Consider the following 19,601-nt stretch of genomic DNA (forward strand, 5'->3'; position numbering starts at 1 on the left):
TTTATGTAATTTTATTCTGGCATATATTTTAAAATATTTATTAAATTTTAAGTAGACAATGATAAGGAATATTTAATACTAAATATTGTGATATCCAAATCACTTATTTAAAAATAAAATCAATAATTTATAAGTTCACTTTTGATATAACTATAAGAAAATAATTATAGCCTTTGCTTTTCAGAAAATTTCTTTGTGACCCAATGTTTAGATATTAACTGAAATGCTAGTAAGGACAGAAGAAAAGTTAATAGTGAGATAGGACTTTGAATAAGGAACAGTTTCTATAAAAATAGAAAAATTGACATATGTTTTTAAAGGAATCAGAGTATGTGTTTGAAATGAATTAAAGCTGTGTACAGGGAGCGTTTAATTCAAGTGTTAATATTATTGTAAAGTAGAATTTTCTTTTAAGTCTAGTGCTCTTATGTTTACAGAAACACTGCCATAGAGCAAGATGTGGGCAAGTGTTAGGAAATGGAGAGGCACATTATATATAGTAAAATGATTTTTTTCTAAACGTTAAGTTGTAGGTCATTATTTAGAAATCGGTGACTATTTATTACATTGAGGTAATCTTACACCAGTTCATTTAATCCTTAGACTCATTCTCTTCCCATTCATCAATGTTTACTAATCCATAATGTCTCAAAAATATAGTACAACGTAAAAAAAAAAATCCCCACCCAAGGATATGTTCATTGATTTTTAGAGAAAGAGGAGGGAAAGGAGGAAGGGAGGAAGGAAGGGAGAGAGTAGGGGAGAGAAACATTGATGTGAGAGTGAAACATGCATCGGTTGTTTCCTGGATGCACCCCCACCAGAAACTGAACTCGCAACTCAGGTATGTGCCCCGACTGGGAGTTGAATTGGCAACTTTTTGGTAGGCAGGACGGTGCTCAAACCAGATGAGCCACCTGGCCAGGGCAGCACTATTCTTATAATACTTTATAACCAACTCACCATTAATGACAATGTATTATATGGAAATGCACTCATTTCAAAGTAGGTATGCCAGAAATGCATCTGACCCTACTACAGATAGAGTGATTTATCTTGTCCCCACCCTATCCCCCTTACTTGTCCTTAGTTCCATTATGTTAATAGCTGGCAACAGATAAAGGAGCTGTTACCAATATAAACACTGTTAAAGTATGGTGGAGATTTGTGGGTGATATGCTTTTTGGTTGGTGTTTTGTGAACCTCAGGGATTGACTGGACTTCCCTTTTGTTTAGGACCCTATATCTTGGAAGTGAACTGGGCAACTGCTGTGGCCCTCAGAGGAATAAAACTCTCAATCACAGAGTTGTCATTATTTCCCTGTGTCTTTTTAAAAATTCAGCATTGAGAATTATCTGTCATCTCCTTGACCTTTTTTAGGTACTTTCTTTTGGAGATCTTCCACTCAACTTAAAGTGTTAAGCCTCTAAATGTGCAGATATTTAAGAGAGGGTAGGGCTTCTCAAGAACAATTTAGAATGTCTGGAGTGTGTGTGTGGGTGGTGGCAGAAGAGTGACATGAGATGAGCCGAGACTATTTAGTTAAGAAGGGGCCAGTTCATGAAGAGTGTTACAGGTAAAGCTAGTTTTAGTCTTCATCCTGGAGCAGTGGGCAGCCAGCCAGAAGGATTAAAATTTTTTTTTTAACTTGATTTTTCAATAATTTTAGACTTTGAGGAAAGTTACAAAATACTACACATTTTTTCTCTACACCATTCACCCAGATTCCCAAAATGTTAATATTTTATCATGTAAGCTTTATTATGTTCTATCTTTCCCTCGTGCTCTCTCACCACCCCCACAATCTTTTTCTGGATCTTTAGAGAGTAAATTACAAATATCATGGCCTTTAGCCTAAGTACTTTATTATGTAGTTTTAATAAATATGATTAAATTCCTACATTATTACAGTACAATGATCAAATTAAGTAAATTAACATAGTTACAGAACTATTAGCCAATCTATAGATCATATTCAAATTTCACTTTGGAATGTCTTCCATATTAAAGGTGGGAAATGCTTTTTTTTTGGTCCAGAATCTAATCCAGGAATACACGTTGCATTTAGTCGTTGTCATGTCTCTTTAGTTTTTCCTGGTCTGGAATTGTTCCTCATTTTTTGTATTTCATGACCTCAACATCTCTGAACCCCTATAACTTCAGGCTCTCTTGAGGCACTGCCTTAGATCTGAACAATGGATTTTGCAGTCACACCCTTGGTTACTCTTCATGCATTGGTTTTCTGACAGTGGCCTAAGTTTTATCTTTGAGAACCATTCCTTACTGTTAGCTTTGTTTGCTGTCTGGAGAGACTAGAAATTTTTTTCTCTTTTTTTCAAAATCCAAGAAGTTGTATTTAGGACACTTAAAATATACTATAAAAAGAGCAACATATATTATATAACAAATTATGGCAAAGCAATTTAATTGTATCTCTGGGATGAACACAGTAACGCAATAAAAAAAGTACACTCTCAAAATAGCCAGCATTAGCAATTTAAAAAATTCTATCAATTTAAGAAAAAGGTACTTTAATATTAGGACTAAATCAGGTGAAAGAGAAATAAAAAGAATTTTTTTCATGAAGTTCAGGAGTTTGAGTAGGTTTTGGGGGAAACTGCTACTGAGCCATAACCCTCCACAAACAAGAAGAAATTCTTATAAAATATATTCAAATACATTACTCAGTTCAACAGTTCCGCAATTTACAGATAAAAAACATTCTAAGTGCCATCAAAAATGTGTGATTCATAATTTAAAATTTTTAAATATATTAATAGTACATGGAACTGTATACATGATGAAAACAGCAGTGGCTTAAACATATCTAATTAGGATAGAGTTTAAAAATGGAGGCATCATTTGACTTCACAAGTTTCCTCAATATGATGCATCACAATCATATTTGTAGAAGAAAGAATAGGCGAGGCATGAACAAAATGTCATGGACTAGAATTTTGTCATAGAGCCTCACAGATATGCAGTTTTGACAATCTCCCTGGGATAAATTTGTACATCTGAGATTGTGGTGCAGTAGAATGATTTTTAGATATTTGGTTAAAATTACCTCACTGCCTCTGAGAAGAGACACTATGACATTCCACACAGAGCAGAAAGACAACTACAATCACTTATCAGTCAGACTCTACTGATACTTCCAATGGATTTGTTAATCACTCCATTGGTGGCTTAAATAGGCACTACTGTAAGCAGCAGGATGGCATTGTAATATATTAACCAAAATGTTCCTCAAAATTTTTCTGTTATCCAATAAACCCCCTCCATGGTTTGAGTCCACCAGAAGTTGTCCACCTTCTGAAAGTGAGTTACCATGGCAGAAAAAGAGGATGATATTTCAGACCCTAGGAAAAGCAACTTTCAGAAGCATAATGTACAAACTTAGAAGAAGACAAGATGTGGGAAAGTCAGGGTATGTCTACATTCCCGGCCTAGGTAGAGTGCTGGAAGGAGGAAAAGACAAGATACTGAAGTAAAAGCAAGGGCGTAAGACTTTTGCAGGGTACCTGAAAAGGAGCTGTGTGCTCTGCCCACAAACTCCAGGCTGAGCACGTAATAGACTGAGATATGCTCCCATGTAGGACTGGGTTTGAAAAAGACAATCTCTCTGTCCAGTGTCTTTACAGTACTGCTGAGTAATAATCTCATAAGATTCATGGCCCTGGCCTGTTATACACTGATGCCATATAGCAAACAGACTAAAGAAATCCCCGTGAGCCGTGATGAGGCAAGGAGTCCTGGAGAAAGGTAATATTGGGGGTCCTCTAATGCAATGGAAGAGCAGCAATGTTTTCCCATCTTCTAAGAAGGTTTCCCAAATACAAGAATAGAGGATAAAACCTGGACAGGTCCTGGAGTCAGGACTCGAAAGGAACTGATGGAATCAAGTACAGAAGATGAGACCAAAGAGGAAAGTGGCCTTTGAAAAGGCTTTCCTGATCCCTTTCAAAGCCAAGGTACCTCCCACTCCCACCCCCCCAGAAATATCATAGGAGTTAGATAATGCTGTAGGTCATGTATTTGACATCTGAGGCTAGGTCACAAAAAAATACTGCAGCTTTCACCTTACTTTCTCTATTAGAACACACTCCCTGGGAAAAGGTAGGTGCTGTGTCACAAGGATACTCAAGCAGCTTTATGGAAAGGTCCCTGCAGAAAGAAACCGAGGAGGTTCTTACTCAGCCAGCATCAACTTGCCAGCCATGTGAATAAGCCATCTTGGAAGGATATCCTCAGGCTTAAGTCAGACCTTCAAATGACTGTAGGCTGGCCAACATCTTAACTGCAGTCTTATGAGAAACCAGAGCCAGAAATACCCAGCTAAATCCAAAATCCTTTGTGGGGGCTGAGTACACCGTCCTCTTGTAGTTGAGCCTTGGTTGCTATTAGGAGATCGATGGGAGGGATTTACCCAGGCCAGTCAGCTACAAGGACTGGCTGTGACAACTGACCACCACCAACCTCTGCCTTCTGTGGAGGATCAGCAGTGCAGGGGGAGAGTGATGTTGCTCCTTTGTGGTCTATAGTTGTCCACTGGGCGTTCTCAGATTTCTCCTTTCGCCGGGTAGTGCAGTCCAAGGTCAGTCCCCACCTGTGTTTTGCCCGGAGCCAGCCTACCTGAGCTATGAAGCAATCCGAGATGACTGCTGCTTGTGCTGGGCTTGGAGACTTCCAGGCAAAGCCAAGCTGTGAATCTAGGCTGGTTGCTGCTAGTGGCTCCTTAGCAAGAGGTATAGGGTTGGACCCCCAATGAGGCTGACTCTTGCTTGTTTGATAGGATTTAGGAAGTTGTGAAGCGTGAGCCAAGACCAGCCATTCATATGAAAAAATAGCTTGGGTATGACATACATTGGGTGGGATGGAGCCTCTGGGGATTTCCAGAGTGGGTAAAACAGTGTTAGCCAGATTTGGGAGTCTCAGATATTGAGAGTTGTCAGACTTAAGTGATGAGGCTTTGCTTGGACTGAGGTATTGCCATGTTAGACATAATGTTTGAATGATATTTTACCCCTTGCCTTCAAACAAGCTTTAGGTTTTTATTTTCTTTAAGCATTACTTTGTTTGTTCTAATTTTTCTGACAAGTAGTGATCATCTTCTGTCTTCATTTTTTCTTTCCTTCCATCTCAATTCAAATCCAGCACTTGCTTAGTTTTGGTTTTATAATGAAGCTAAACTTCCTTTGTCTTGTATGAATCACATAGTATCCTTCGCTTTGGGTATCTTTTACATGGTTTTCTTAATTTTTTCATTTTACTTGTTTTCAATACATGTCTTATTGCCAGGCTCTACTGTGTCTCAAAGCTTATTCCTAACTTTTGTACTTTACTGTTCTTCCCATGATGCCTAATATGATTTCTTGAATACAGTAAAACCATGTGAAATGCTTACTTTTTTTTTTTACAAACCCAGAGTTTTAAGTGTGGGGATAATGCAATAAAGGCAGTGTTGTCAATAACTTTTGGGTAAATAAGAACTGATTTGGGAGAAATTATAATATTACTTGCATTGAACACAGTGTAGTAGTTACAGATACATTTATAGTCAGATAAGCATATGAAACTGGAGCTTGAGATGTTAATCTAGTAAAAGGACTTTGCTGAAGTCATGAAAAGGGATAATATCTGGTGAGGCATTGAGAAGCGGTAATAAGGACTTTTATCCCTGGAGGAAGAAAAAGCTTTAGTGTTAAATTTTGAAAATGGATATACTTGTCAATCAGGCAGAGAGAAGTTACAGTGAGCATTAGTAATCAGTTATTATTAATTAGCTGATATAAAGACCAAATAGAACATCAAAGTAAATCACATAGAGCCTCTGATGCCTAAAAAGTTAAACAAAGATGCTCAGCCTCCTTTTTTTGATGTTGGGGGTCTGAAGAGAGGGATTGGACATTGTAAATCCACTCACATAGTTCTAAGAAACTTTACTTGTTGAGCAGGTCTCTGAATTTTATTGGGGTTTTTCAGCCAGCCCTTCTGAAAGAGGGGTGATAACATCAGTATAAAAACTGTTGAGACTCATGCTACTGACTTACCAACCAATTGTGAAAGCTTTGGCAATCAGATAGGGACACCTGTACTAAATTCTGACATGCCTATGTTGACAAATGGCAAGAGAATTTAGGTTTCCCTGGGGAAGCACTACAAACTTGTATTGGAGACCTTGCAACATGCACATGAACTGATTTTGATCTTCAAGTGTGAGTAGTACAGCAAAGAAGTCATTAGCAGTGTCCAAGACAACCAAGTACCATCAGTCTGTGTAATGGATTTAGTTCGTAATAGCGTAGTTATAACAGCAATAGCTAAACTCAGTTAACAGTAATTCATTATAAGGCTTCAGCTTCCATTAACCCTTTTTTCACTGGCCTAGCAGGGGTTTTGTGTTGAGATACTGCATCTCTTACTACCCCTGGTACATTAGGTTCTTAATCAAGGCTGTGGTTTCCCTTTGTCCTGTAATTCTGTTGTTTCTGTTTGACTACCAAGTAAAGGGAAGTAATTTGGGGAGCAACTTGTATGTCCCATTAGCATCTCCTGATTGGGAGAATAACTTTTGGTGCTTACAGGATGAGTAATGATAAGTACACAGCACAAAGGTTTGCAGATCTTTTTGTGAAGAATCAGAAAGTAAGTATTTTAGTCTTTGCAGACCTCACTCATATGGTATGTCACATATTCTTCCTTTTTTTTTTTTTAAACTACTCTTTAAAAGATGTAAAAATCCTTGCCAGCTTGGCTACTATAGTTTGCTGACTCCCAATATAGTAATTCCTGCTATACCTTGAGATGTATAAACAGTATCGAAAGTACAGCTAGTTGCTGAAAAGCCTGTCCTGCAAAGGCATGTTAGCTTTTTTACCCCACTATAATCTCTCCTCTGTATCCTGGTGCCTTTTTCTTCCATGGGTCTAAGTAGGATAGGGATCTGGACATCTCTGTGTGACCGAGCCTTAAAAATCTGTCTGTTCTTTCTCCCAATACCCCAGCATACTTGGATGGGTGCATGTATGTGGCCATTGATGAGGACAGGGAAACCTTATCCTCATAGCCATTCATTTTTCTTCCTAAAGCAACTGAGGTTGCCTTAAAGGGTGGGGAGTTCAAGGAAGAGTGAGAAAACATGGGAGTACAGAGTGGTTACACACCAGTAAGTATGCCTTTGTATTAACTTTCAGTTTGGAAGGGTATGATGGCTGCTTGTGGATCAACCAAATAAATATTTTTAGCACTCACAGTGTTCTATATTGTGATGTACTCAATGGGTAAAACCAATTATTTCAGCCCTGGGAACCCCTTGACTCAGCAGCCAGTCTGCACACACACAGGCTAACTGAATCTTGGCTCACACTGCAGGGACCTGTTTGGGAGAACTCTCCTGAATCTGGGGCATCTGTCTAAAGTTTTCACCTAGTTGCAATAGGGTTCTAGTTTCATAAGGGTTGGGAGAATTTTTCAAGATGGCTATGTCAATTGTAAGAATTTATCTAGATTTCTCATTTGCCAGTGGGTCACTTTCATCACATTGTAAATGATTTGTTAGTATTGTAAACCCAATCTGGGCATTAAGAGCCTAAATCCTAATGAACAAAATAAACTAATGAGCAAAAATAGAACCAGAGGCATGGAAACAAGGGACAGACTGACAGTGACCAGAGGGAGGAGGGGGAGGGGGAGAGGGGGGCGAAGAAGGGGAAGGAACTAGTATAAATGACCCATGGACATGGACAACAGGATGGGGATTGACTATGAGAGAGGGGAGTGGACTGGACAGAGGAGAGCCATGGAGCAACTGTAATAGAAGAACAATTTAAAAAAAGAAAAAGCCTAAATCCCAGTCAAACTCTCAACTGTAATTGGGAGTTGGTCTGTCAGATAGCTCCCTGATGGGACCAAAGCTGCCTTATAACAACCAGGACCCACTCTAAAAAACTTTTACTGAGATGTTTTACTGTCATCTCCAAGTGAATTTAAACTTGGCAGGGTAAATTGCAGGAGTTGTTGAGCTGTAAGCAGTCCAGCTGTTGCTTTCTTCCTTCACATGCTGTGCCCCACTTCCTCATCTCCAAGTGAACGAGTCAAGAGTTCTTATGATTTGCCTGATTCATGTTCTTAGTGGTTGCTTGCCAGTTTTCCTCTTTCATGTTCAGTGTAGATGAGTATCTCTGTAACCTTTCTGAAAAGCTTTTTAACTTTCTGTTCCCTGAGGATGAATCCCCAGTACTAGTTATTATTACAGTGGGGTGGAACTGAAACTGACTGCCAGATTGGTGGGGAAGGTTTAGCAACCACTGGAACATTATTTGTACAGCACTCTTAGAATCTACATTAAGTCCTTACTTAACGTTGTCAATAGATTTTGTGACTTTTAAGTGAACTGACATATAACGAAACCACTTTTACCATAGGCCAATTGATATTAACGAGTTAAGTTCTTATGGCATCTCATCAACATGATAATGAAACACCATTGAACTAAACCACATTATTCAAGGACCTGCTGTATTTCCCAGTATTTAGCCTGCTATGTCCTCCTCAATTCCTCCTCATTGTCAGGCAATAAAACAGAGGACCATTTACTGCCTAATTGACCATAAGATATGCTCACTATATTTGTTACCCATTCCCATAGAAGTCCCTTAAATCCCATTAATTGTCCTGTGAGACCCTTATCTTTTCCTTTCTCAGAAAGCCATGCCACTAACAGCACCACATTCTCATCACCAGACTGTTGAGAACTATGAAAGAAGTCTGAGATTTTACCCTACTCATATGGTAGCCAGTTAGAAGACAGGAGAATTCTGTGTTCCTACAAGACCCAATTTCCACAGGGTAATGCAGAGAGGACCAGATGCTATCTTCTCATAGTGTCTATTGTATTGCAGTAGAGGAACCCTGAGCTTAGGGCACCTGAATCTATTGTAATGGACAATAAGTATGGCTACCCTTTGCTCTAAGACAGTCTGATAGTTCAGAACAATAGGCAGGTCATTGCCTTACTCGAAAGATGTGCAGAAATAGTAGAGACATAAAATGGTCTCTCAATACATAATAATCCTCAAATTATGTTTGGTTTAATACAGCATTTATTTTTTATTCACAATTGAATCCAACACAGGTGTTCTTTTTTTCTCCTCTTGGTTGTTAAAAGTTTTGAGTATTGCTTCTGATCATTTCCATGTGATGAAGAAAAAAGTGTGCATTATTCTTATTGTCATTCATTGTTTTGCTTTGCTAGGTCACTTGCCTGTTATTGGATAAGATATAGAATATTTTTCTTCTGTTTTAATAATTTTTATCAATTAAAGTTGATGTACAGTATTATATTAGTTTCAGGTATACAACCCAGTGATGAGACATTTATATAACTTGTGAAGTAATCACCCCTATAAATCTGGTACCTGTCTGACACCATACATAATTATTACGATATTAATGACTGTATTCCCTATCTGATTGATCCTTTTACATCTGCTTGACTGTTCTGTAACTACCAGTTTGTACTTCTTTCCTCTGTCTATGAGTCTGTTTCTGTTTTGTTTGTTAGTCTCAATTTATACTTAATCCATTCACATTTTCCTTCTCCCCATTGCCCCCTCCCATCTGGCAACTGTCAAAATGTTCTCTGTATCTATGAGTCTGTTTCTGTTATGCTTGTTCATTTATTTATTTGTTTTAGATTCCATGTACAAGTGAATTCAGATGCCATTCATCTTTTCTGACTTATCTGACACAGCATAATGCCCTCTAGGTCCATCCATGTTGCTGCAGATAGAAAAATTTTATTCTTTTTTATGGCTGAGTCATTCTAATGTATATATGAACCACTTTTTCTTTATTTATTCATCTGTTAATGGACACTTAGGTTGCTTCCTTATCTTGGCTATTGTAAATAATGCTGCAGTGAACATATATATGTATATGTCTTTTTGACTTAGCATTTTGGATTTCTTCAGATAAATAACCAGAAGTGGAATTGCTAGGTCTTTCTTTGTCTCTTTTTATAGACTTTGCAAAAACAGGTGTGCTGGATCGACAGTTTTCTTCCAAGCCATGAATCAGGAACTTGGGTTCCTTTCATCTTGTGACTAAGCCTTCTTTAGTGTTGCTTCTATGGCTGCCATGCTCATTTGTATTACTCTCTGGAAGAGGAAGGAGCATGAACACTAAGTAGTTAGGGCTATTAAGAACCAGACCTAGAGGTGGCACACATTATCTTTCTTTTAGATTGTGTTTGGCTAGAATCCAGTTAAATGGCCACATGTAACTGCAAAGGAAACTGGGAAATGTCTAGTTATATTTTGAGGAAGAAAAAGAAATGGGTTTGCTGAACAGCTAACTATCTTTATTTCACTTAAGTCCATTTTTTCCCCTTAGGCTATGTGTAATTATTAAAACATTCAAACAAAGCAAAGCATTTTTAAAAAATGCAAGTTAATTTTAATTTTTAATTTTTTAGTTCTCATAAAAGGGACATATTTATTGATTTTTGGGGAGAGAGGAAGTGGGGAGAGACAGACAGACAGACAGACATTGATGTGAAAGAGAAACATCGATTTGTTGCCTCCCATACATGCCTCAACTGGAGATCCAGCCCACAACCTAGGCACATACCCTGACTGGGAATTGACTCACAACTGTTTTGGTGTATGGGATGATGTTCCAGTCAACTGAACTACTCAGCCAGGGCTAAAATGCAACTTATTTTAAAAATACCCACTCCAGAATCTACCATCTAGAAATAGTCATCATTACTATTAAGTAAACATTTCAGATGCTTTTTCTATACAGATATAAAAAGGATGGTTTGACCAATAAAAATTACTGTGTTCAAAAGATGTAATACTGTGAATGTTTGTTTTTTAAAAAAGGTCAGATTTACTTGGCTATATAGAAGAAAAAGTGATTAAGATAATATTGAACTTCAAATAAAATGTCCTTATCACAAGATATTTCCTTAAATATACCTTTAAATCGATTAAGAGATTATAAAACAAAAGAGGTAAGACTGTCTTTCCAGTTTATTTTTTTAAAAGATATTATTTATTTATTTTTAGAGAGAGGAAAAGGGAGGGGGAAAGAGAGGGAGAGAAACATTTAATTGCTTGCCTGAAATATCAACTGAGAACACCCCTAGGCTCACAACCCAGGAACATCCCCTAACTGGGAATTGAGCTGATGTCTCCCATGCCCCACTGAGCCATACCTGTCAAGATATATCATTGCAGTTTACATACTCTTAGCTGTTAAGCAATAGGTGCAATTGACTTTTTTTTTTAAAATTGTTTTTCTATTACAGTTGTCCCACCTTTTTCCCCATTGCTTCCCCCCACGCCATCCGCCCCTTCTCCCACAGTTAATCCTCACCCCGTTATTCATGTCCATGGGTCATTTATACATGGTCTGTGACTAGACCCTTCCCCTTCTTACCTCCCTTTTCTCCCTTCCCTTTCCCATCTTGTCACTGTTAGTCTGCTCCTTGTTTACATGTCTCTGGTTCAATTTTGCTCATTTGTTTATGTTGTTCATTAGTCTCCTATATTAGGTGATATATAGTATTTGTCTTTCATTGCCTGGTTTATTTCGCAAAGCATAATTCTGTCTGATTCCATCCATGTTATCACAAATGGCAGGAGTTCCTTCTTTCTTTCTGATGCATAGTATTCCATTGTGTGAATGTACCACAGTTTTTTGACCCACTCATCTACAGATGGGCACTTGGGCTGTTTCCAGCACTTGGCTATTGTAAATAGTGCTGCTATGAACATAGGGGTGCATAGGTTCTTTTGAATTGGTGTTTCAGAATTCTTTAGGTGTAAACCTAGCAATGAAATTGTTGGATCAAAAGGCAGTTCCATTTTTAGTTTTTTGAGGAAATTCCATACTGTTTTCCATAGTAACTGCATTCCCACCAACAGTGCACTAGGGTTCCTCTTTTCCACATTCCTCTCCAGCACTTGTTGTTTGTTGATTTGTTGATGTTGGCCATTCTGACCGGTGTGAAGTGGTATCTCATTGTGGTTTTTATTTGCATCTCTCTGATGGCTAGTGATGTTGAGCATTCTTTCATATGTCTACGGACCCTCTTTATGTCCTCTTTGGAGAAGTGTTTCATCAGGTCGTTTGCCCATTTTTTAATTGGGTCTTCTTGGTGTTGAGTTGTAGAAGTTTTTTTTATATATTTTTGAGATCAATCCCTTGTCTGAGGTATCATTGGCAGATATGTTTTCCCATATAGCGGGTTCCCTTTTCATCTTGTTGATGTTTTCTTTGCTGAGCAGAAACTTTTTAGTTTGGTGTAGTACCATTGGATTATTCTTTCCTTTTATCTCATTTACACTAGAAGATAGATTGGTGAAAATATTGCTACATGGGATATCTGAAAATTTCCTGCCTATGTTTTCCTCTGGGACTTTTATGGTGTCATGGCTTACATTTAAGTCTTTTATCCATCTTGGGTTTATTCTGGTGTATGGTATAAGTTGGTGGTCTAGTTTCATTTTTTAATATGTCCCTTTAGAGTTCTCCCAGCACCACTTGTTGAAGAGGCTCTTTTGACTCCATTTTATGTTCCTTCCCCCTCTGTCAAATATTAGTTGACTGTATAGACCTGGGTTTATTTCTGGGCTCTCTGTTCTGTTCCATTGATCTATATGTCTGTTTTTATGCCAGTACCAGACTGTTTTGCTTACAGTGGCCTTGTAGTATAGTTTGATACCAGGTATTGTGATTCCTCCTACTCTGTTCTTCTTCCTCAAGACTGCTGTGGCTATTCAGGGTCTTTTTTGGTTCCATATAAGATTTTGAAGTGTTTGTTTTAGATCTGTGAAATATGTCACTGGTATTTTAATAGGAATTGCATTAAATCTATAAATTGCTTTGGGTAGTATTGACATTTTAATGATGTTGATTCTTCCCATCCATGAACATGGTATATGCTTCCATTTATTTGTATCTTCCTTAATTTCTTTCTTCAGTGTTATGTAGTTTTCAGAGTACAGGCCTTTTACCTCCTTGGTTAAGTTTATTCCTAGGTACTTTATTTTTCTTGTTGCTATAGTAAATGGAATTTTTTTCTCTAGTTTCTATCTCTGATATTTTATTGTTGGTGTACAGAAGTGCCTTTGATTTCTGAATATTGACTTTGTACCCTGCTACTTTGCCAAATTCACTTACTATATTGAATAATTTTTTAGTGGAGTCTATAGGGTTTTCTATGTACACTAACATGTCATCTGCAAATAATGAGTTTTACTTCCTCTTTTCCAATTTGGATGCCTTTTATTTCTTTTTCTTGTCTGATTGCTGTGTCTAGAACTTCCAAGACTATTGAATAGGAGTGGAGAGAGTGGACATCCTTGTCCTATTCCTGATATCGGGAGGGTGCTTTCAGTTTTTGCCCATTGAGTATGATGATGGCTCTAGGTTTCTTGTATATGGCCTTTGTTATGTTGAGGTATGCTCTCTCTATTCCCGTTTTGCTGAGTGTTTTCATCATAAATGGGTGTTGTACTCTATCAGATGCTTTTTAGCATCTGTGGATAAGCTCATGTGATTTTTGTCTTTCATTTTGTTTATGTGGTGTGTTACATTTATTGATTTGTGAATATTAAACCATCCATGATCTTTCTAATGTGTTGCTGGATCCAGTTTGCCAATATTTTGTTGAGGATTTTGGCATCAATGTTCATCAGCGATATTGATCTGTAGTTTTCTTTCTTAGTTGTGTCTTGACCTGGTTTTGGAATTACAGTAATACTGGCTTCATAGAAAGAGTTTGAGAGTCTTCCCTCTTCTTGGAATTTTTGGAATAGTTTCAGAAGGATAGGAGTTAGTTCTTTCCTAAATGTTTTGTAAAATTTACCTGTGAAGCCATCCGGTCCAGGGCTTTTGTGTGCCGGGAGTTTTTTGATTACTGCCTCAATTTCACTAGTTGTTATTGGTCTGTTCAGGCTTTGTGCTTCATCTTGATTCAGTTTTGGAAGATTATATGTTTCCAGAAATTTGTCCATTTTATCCAGGTTGTCAGCTTTCTTACCATACAGTTGTTAGTAGTAATTTCTTACAATCGTTTGTATTTCTGTGATATTGATTGTGATTTTTCCTCTTTCATTTCTGATTTTATTTGATTCCTCTCTTTTTTTCTTGATGAGCCTGGTTAAAGGCTTGTTGATTTTATTTATCTTTTCAAAGAACCAGGTCCTGGTTTTATTGATTTTTTTGAATTGTTTGTTTAGTCTCTATGTCATTTAATTCTTCTCTGATCTTGATTTCCTTCCTTCTACTGGCTCTGGGTTTTGTTTGTTATTGTTGTTCTAGTTCTTGTAGCTGTAGGGTTATATTTTTTATTTGAGATTTTTCTATCCTTTTTAGGTTGGCCTGTATTGCTCTGAACTTTCCTCTCAGGACTGCTTTCACTGTATCCCATAGGTTTTGGGTTGTTGTGTGTTCATTATCATTTGTTTCCAGAAATTTATTGATTTCTTCCTTGATGTCATTGTTAACCCATTTCTTATTTAATAGCATGTTATTCATTCTCCATGAGTTTAAATGTCTTTGAGTTTTTTCCTTGAGGTTGATTTCCAGTTTCAAGGCATTGTGATCTGAGAAGATGCTTGATATTATTTCAATTTTCTTGAATTTGTTGAGGCTTGTTTTGTGTCCTACCATGTGCTCTGTCTTTGAAAATGTTTTGTGTGCACTTGAAAAAAGTGTATATTTTGCTTATTTGGGGTGAGAAGTTTTATATATATTAAGTCCATTTGATCTAGAGTGTTGTTCTATGCCTCAATATCCTTGGTATTTCTTTGCTTCAAAGATTTATCCATTGTTGACAATGGGGTGTTAAGTACCCTATTATGAGTGTGTTGCTGTCAATATCTTTCTTGAAGTCCTTCAAGATTTTCCTTATATATTCAGGTGCTCCTATGTTGGATACATATATGTTTACAAGGGCTATATCATCTTGATGGATTGTTCCCTTAAGTATTATGAAATGTCCTTCTTTGTGTCTTTTTATGGCCTTTGCTGTGAAATCTGTTTTGTCTGATATAAGTATTGCTACCCCAGCTTTTTTTTCATGTCCATATGCTTGAGATATTTTTTTACATCCCTTCACTTTCAATCTGTGTAGATCTTTTGTTCTGTATTATTCCATGATGAGGTCCATATATTTACATTCTCACACATGTGTATGTGCATACTTTGCCTTTTACTCCAAATTTTACAAGTTTTTAGAGTTTGTTTACCTTGTTAATCAGGTTAATTCACTATTAAATTATCCCAGCTCTTGTACCCTTTCAGAATAAAGAACATTCAAAAAAGATAGAGTCCTTTATTATCTTTATTGGAGAAAAATATTATAGAACTAATAGACCAGGATTATTTGAACTTCATACTTATAAATTAGATTGTATAATTACACATGTTATTTTGGTGTATACAAAAAAACCCCTGATGTGTGTTACTTTTAATTTATACTTTCTTTAACTCTGTGAGCCAGTTCCCAGTTGTGAATTCTATTCTTGTTTTGCTTATCTGCTGTTGCTTGATAAACCACCCCACAACTTTTAGTGGCTTTAGGCAGGGCTCTGTAGGAACAATTAGTCTTTCTTTCACATAGTATCAGCTAGATTTATTTATTCATAAGGCTACATTTAGCTGGTGGCTGGTTGGGTGGTTCTAGATCATCTCATTCTCATGTCTGGGCCTAGACGGTACTGGATGTAGATGGGGATACCTCAGAATGTAGGGCTCTGTTCTTTAGTTAGCCTGTCAGGAGAGTGTGAACTGATTCTTTACATGTTGGCTGGGATCCAAGGGAGCAAAAATGGAAGCTGTGAAAGACTTTTCTTAAAGCTCTAGACTCCTTAACTTGCACACCATCACTTTTGCTACATCCTCTTAGCTAAAGCAAGTCATAAGGCTAACCCAGCTTCATGGCAGTGGAGAAGAGGACATGTTATGATGGGAGGAGCAGTGATATCCTAGTACAAAGAAATGGAGGCCTGATTCCTTGGTGGTCATTATTATGATTTGTCACAATTAAAAAGTACTTTAGAGTAAGAAAGTTTCCTTTAAAAGACTGAGTAAAAACTGCCTGTGGTGTCTTACATCCTTTCTTGCTAAAGCATTAACATTGCAGCCAAGAAATATCTTATCTAATTACTTCAGGAATTAAAGGCAAAAAGTAACAGTGCTTGGATATCATAGTAAAACATCTATCTTTAATTTTTATGCTTTTTATTTTGCTGGTATGTAATCTCATTTAGGACAGGGCCAGTGATATTAGTCTTTCATTCCTTGAACAGATTATTAAGTGCTTTGAATGGCTAGTTTTAAATACTGTGAGAAATAAGTTGAATTAACTCTTTAAATAGTAATAAACTTCACCCCCAATACTGATTCTTACCTACTGATTCAAACAGTTGAGAATAGTTTGGTTAAAATTTTCTGACATTAAAGTTGGCCTCCTTATACATAATTAATTTTGTTAGTGATAACTAAATAATCTATTTTCTGAATAAATTTAGGAGGGTTTCTTTTCCTGGTTTCTCGTTTTGTAGGTCATAGAATTTAATACATGTTCATGGAGAATCTTGACACTATCCTGAGGTGAAAGTGCATGTCAATGCTATGTAAATTTTAAATTTCTACTTACAAAATATACACAAGTATTGTGTTTTTAATGAGGAAAAAAAACATATAGTTTGCCAGATATAAAGGTAGCAAATAATTATAAGCTTCAGTTGTTTATATATTATTTTATATTGTTTAAGGATAAGGAAGCTGAAGTCACTTTAAATAACTTACACTACTATTATTATATATTTCAATATATAGTAATGCTATAATGTAAATATATTACTAATATTTACATATGAAATGATTATGATATTAAACACAGTTATTAAAATCTCATCTTTAGTGCGTATATGTATGTTATGATTTAAATCGGATTTTACTTGTATTCATTTTTAGAAATATAAAGAAAAGGACAAACACAAGCAAAAACACAAGAAGCAGCCAGAACCATCACCTGCATTGGTTCCTTCCTTGACTGTAACTACAGAAAAAGTAAGTTTTAAATCCCATATTTTGTTTTCTATAAGAACCAATTATGCACTGACTTTTTACCATTAAGAAGTCTTATCATTCCCAGTGTTCTGGTTCCTTCTAACTTTTCCAGCCTCTCTAACCCTACAGTAAGCACTTTGGCATTTCCAGTTCTTATACCTTAATCTGCTTTTTGTTTATACCATACTTGTTTGTGAAGAATGTTAACATAGCCAGTGGGAAACATTGAGGTTAGAATTTGGGCTGTGGAGTAGGCTTTATCCACCTATGATTTTTGAATTCTGGTTTCAGTACTCACTGACTGAGTTCTAAGGATAGTTAAATTAACCTCTTTGTAACTCCATTTCATCATCCGTAGTGAGGGAAATAATTATTGGAATTGAGTGAGATAATATATTAAAGCAGTTAGAACAATAGTTGGTTCATAGTAAATATTACTTTATAAATGTTGAATATTATCAAGATTATTATCACATGGTTAATATAAAAATACATGGAGACAGGGACAAGGGGCTGGGACAGAGTAAGCAAGGGTGGGAGTGGGAAGCGCAGTAGGATGTGAGGCCAGATGAGAGGCCAAACATGTAGGGCTGTGTAAGCCAGTGGAAGGACTTTGTTTTTTAGTATGAGTGAAAAGTGAGTCATTGGAGGTTCTGAATCTAGATATAACATTGTCTGACCAAGGTTTGTTTAAAGACCTCTGGCCACTTCATTGTAAATAGTAGACTGTAGTGTAGAAAGTCAAGGATGACAGCAGGGAGGCCATTAGGAGGTTATTGAAACAATCTAGAGAGAGATAGGGGTAACATGGAGGGTGGTGGGAGGTGATTAGATTCTGAATGAATATATTTTAATGGTTTTAAATTTATGTAGAAGTATTATAAATTTGAAAGCTAAACCTACCTTTTTCCTTTCTGATGTTTTTCTATGTTTTTATGCTTAGTAAAATCTTTCCGTTCTTAAAGTTAGATAAAGACTTAAAAATTTTTTTCTTCTAGCTTATTAGATTATTTTGTTTTATTTTGTATAAGATATTTTTTCCCAAATTACTAACCAGTTTTTCTAGTACCATTATTAAGTAATTTTGGTCTTTCCGTGTGGATTTGGAATCCCTTCTCTACTATGTACTATATTTGTATAAAATTGAATCTTTTCCTGGAATTTCCTTTTGTTCTCTTGATCTATTAAAATCAGACATTGTCTTTAGTGAATGTCATTTGACTTCTTTGGTTCATATTTTACAGACTAATAATCTGAATATAATTTATTCAGTCTGTTTCCCTGAACATTTGCAATCCTCATCTCAGGATACATTTCACAGGACCAGAGTTCAGTATTATACCATAATGAGTTCCCTATATTTACATTCTCACACATGTATATGTGCATACTTTGCTTTTTACTCTCATGTGTTTTCCAAGTTTCAGAATCTGATCACCTCTCATCAACTGATTTAAAAAAGAGTAATGTCATAATCAGGTTAACCCTGGTAGATTTAAGATAAATAATCTGGTGAGGGCTTGAGTGGTTGAAAAAGGGTAGGTGGTTGGATGGTAGAAGACCCGAGTTATAGATACCTTTTAGGAGAACAGTCTCATTTTGTTGGTTCACCATACTCTTCTGTTGTGGAGACAGGAGTAAGTCAGGGAATGTAAGGCTCAGTGTTACTCTGAGCTGTGGGGCTTCTTTTAGATCACATGGTTCATATTAGTACAGCACATTTAAGTTGCAAATCCTAGGGAACTTTAATTCACTGTTGTAATTTTTAAATACCTGTAATACATAACCAGTTTTGATTTTACATTTTTGAACCTTGTATTTGCCATTTTTCATACCTTCATACAAAACTCCCATTTTATTCTTTATTAACTTAAAGTTCATTATACCAGTCTTAAAATTTTCAGTTGCACTTTTTCTGTGACTGACTTCTAATCCTTTTTGACTCTAAATGTTTTTAAAAATAGAAATTAGCAGCAGATGCCTTGATGTCTCATGTTAATGTGGTGTAACTGTAATCTTTTAAGTACTCTTTTAACCTTTTAAATACAACTGTAATTTCTCAGTGTAATATTTTCACACCAGTTTTTTTTTTTTCTCAGATTTAATGTGTTTTATTGATTAAATTATTACATTTGTGCCAATTTCCCTTCCCTCTGCTCCCCTCCACCCGGTGGCCCCCCTCCCTCCAGTTATCCCCCCCTTTTAGATTATGTCCATTAGTTGTGCATACAGTTCCTCCCAACCTCTCTCCGTCTATTCCATTCCCTCCTACCTTGATCCCCAATTCCTATATCATCTCCCTCCCTTTCCCCATTCCCCCTCCCTGTTGACCTCCCCCCAATATGCTTCCCGTACCCACAGTTCCTCTTCCACTCTCGTTGCCTATTTAGTTTGCCTTTGTTTCATCTCCCTAGCTTCTGTTTTTTTTTTTAAACCAGTCCCTTTAACATCTCATATAACAGTGGTTTGGATCTAATGAACTCTTTCAGTTTTATTTTGTCCTGGA

At 36.6% G+C, this 19,601-nt stretch overlaps 1 protein-coding gene across 9 annotated transcripts in view; it reads left to right on the top strand.

Annotated features, from left to right (window-relative positions):
• Nucleotides 1-19,601, top strand: part of MLLT10 (MLLT10 histone lysine methyltransferase DOT1L cofactor) — a 215,856-nt gene that overhangs the window by 92,016 nt on the left and 104,239 nt on the right. For all 9 annotated transcript variants that reach the window (XM_090266584.1, XM_090266583.1, XM_090266582.1 and 6 more), the window contains one exon: nucleotides 17,000-17,095. In XM_090266584.1, coding sequence (XP_090122710.1) covers nucleotides 17,000-17,095 — 96 coding nt within the window. The remainder of the gene's footprint in view (nucleotides 1-16,999; nucleotides 17,096-19,601) is intronic.

Source organism: Furipterus horrens, unplaced genomic scaffold (genome assembly GCF_987537825.1).
Source record: "Furipterus horrens unplaced genomic scaffold, mFurHor1.1.pri manual_scaffold_2, whole genome shotgun sequence".
Taxonomy (NCBI): Eukaryota; Metazoa; Chordata; class Mammalia; order Chiroptera; family Furipteridae; genus Furipterus; species Furipterus horrens.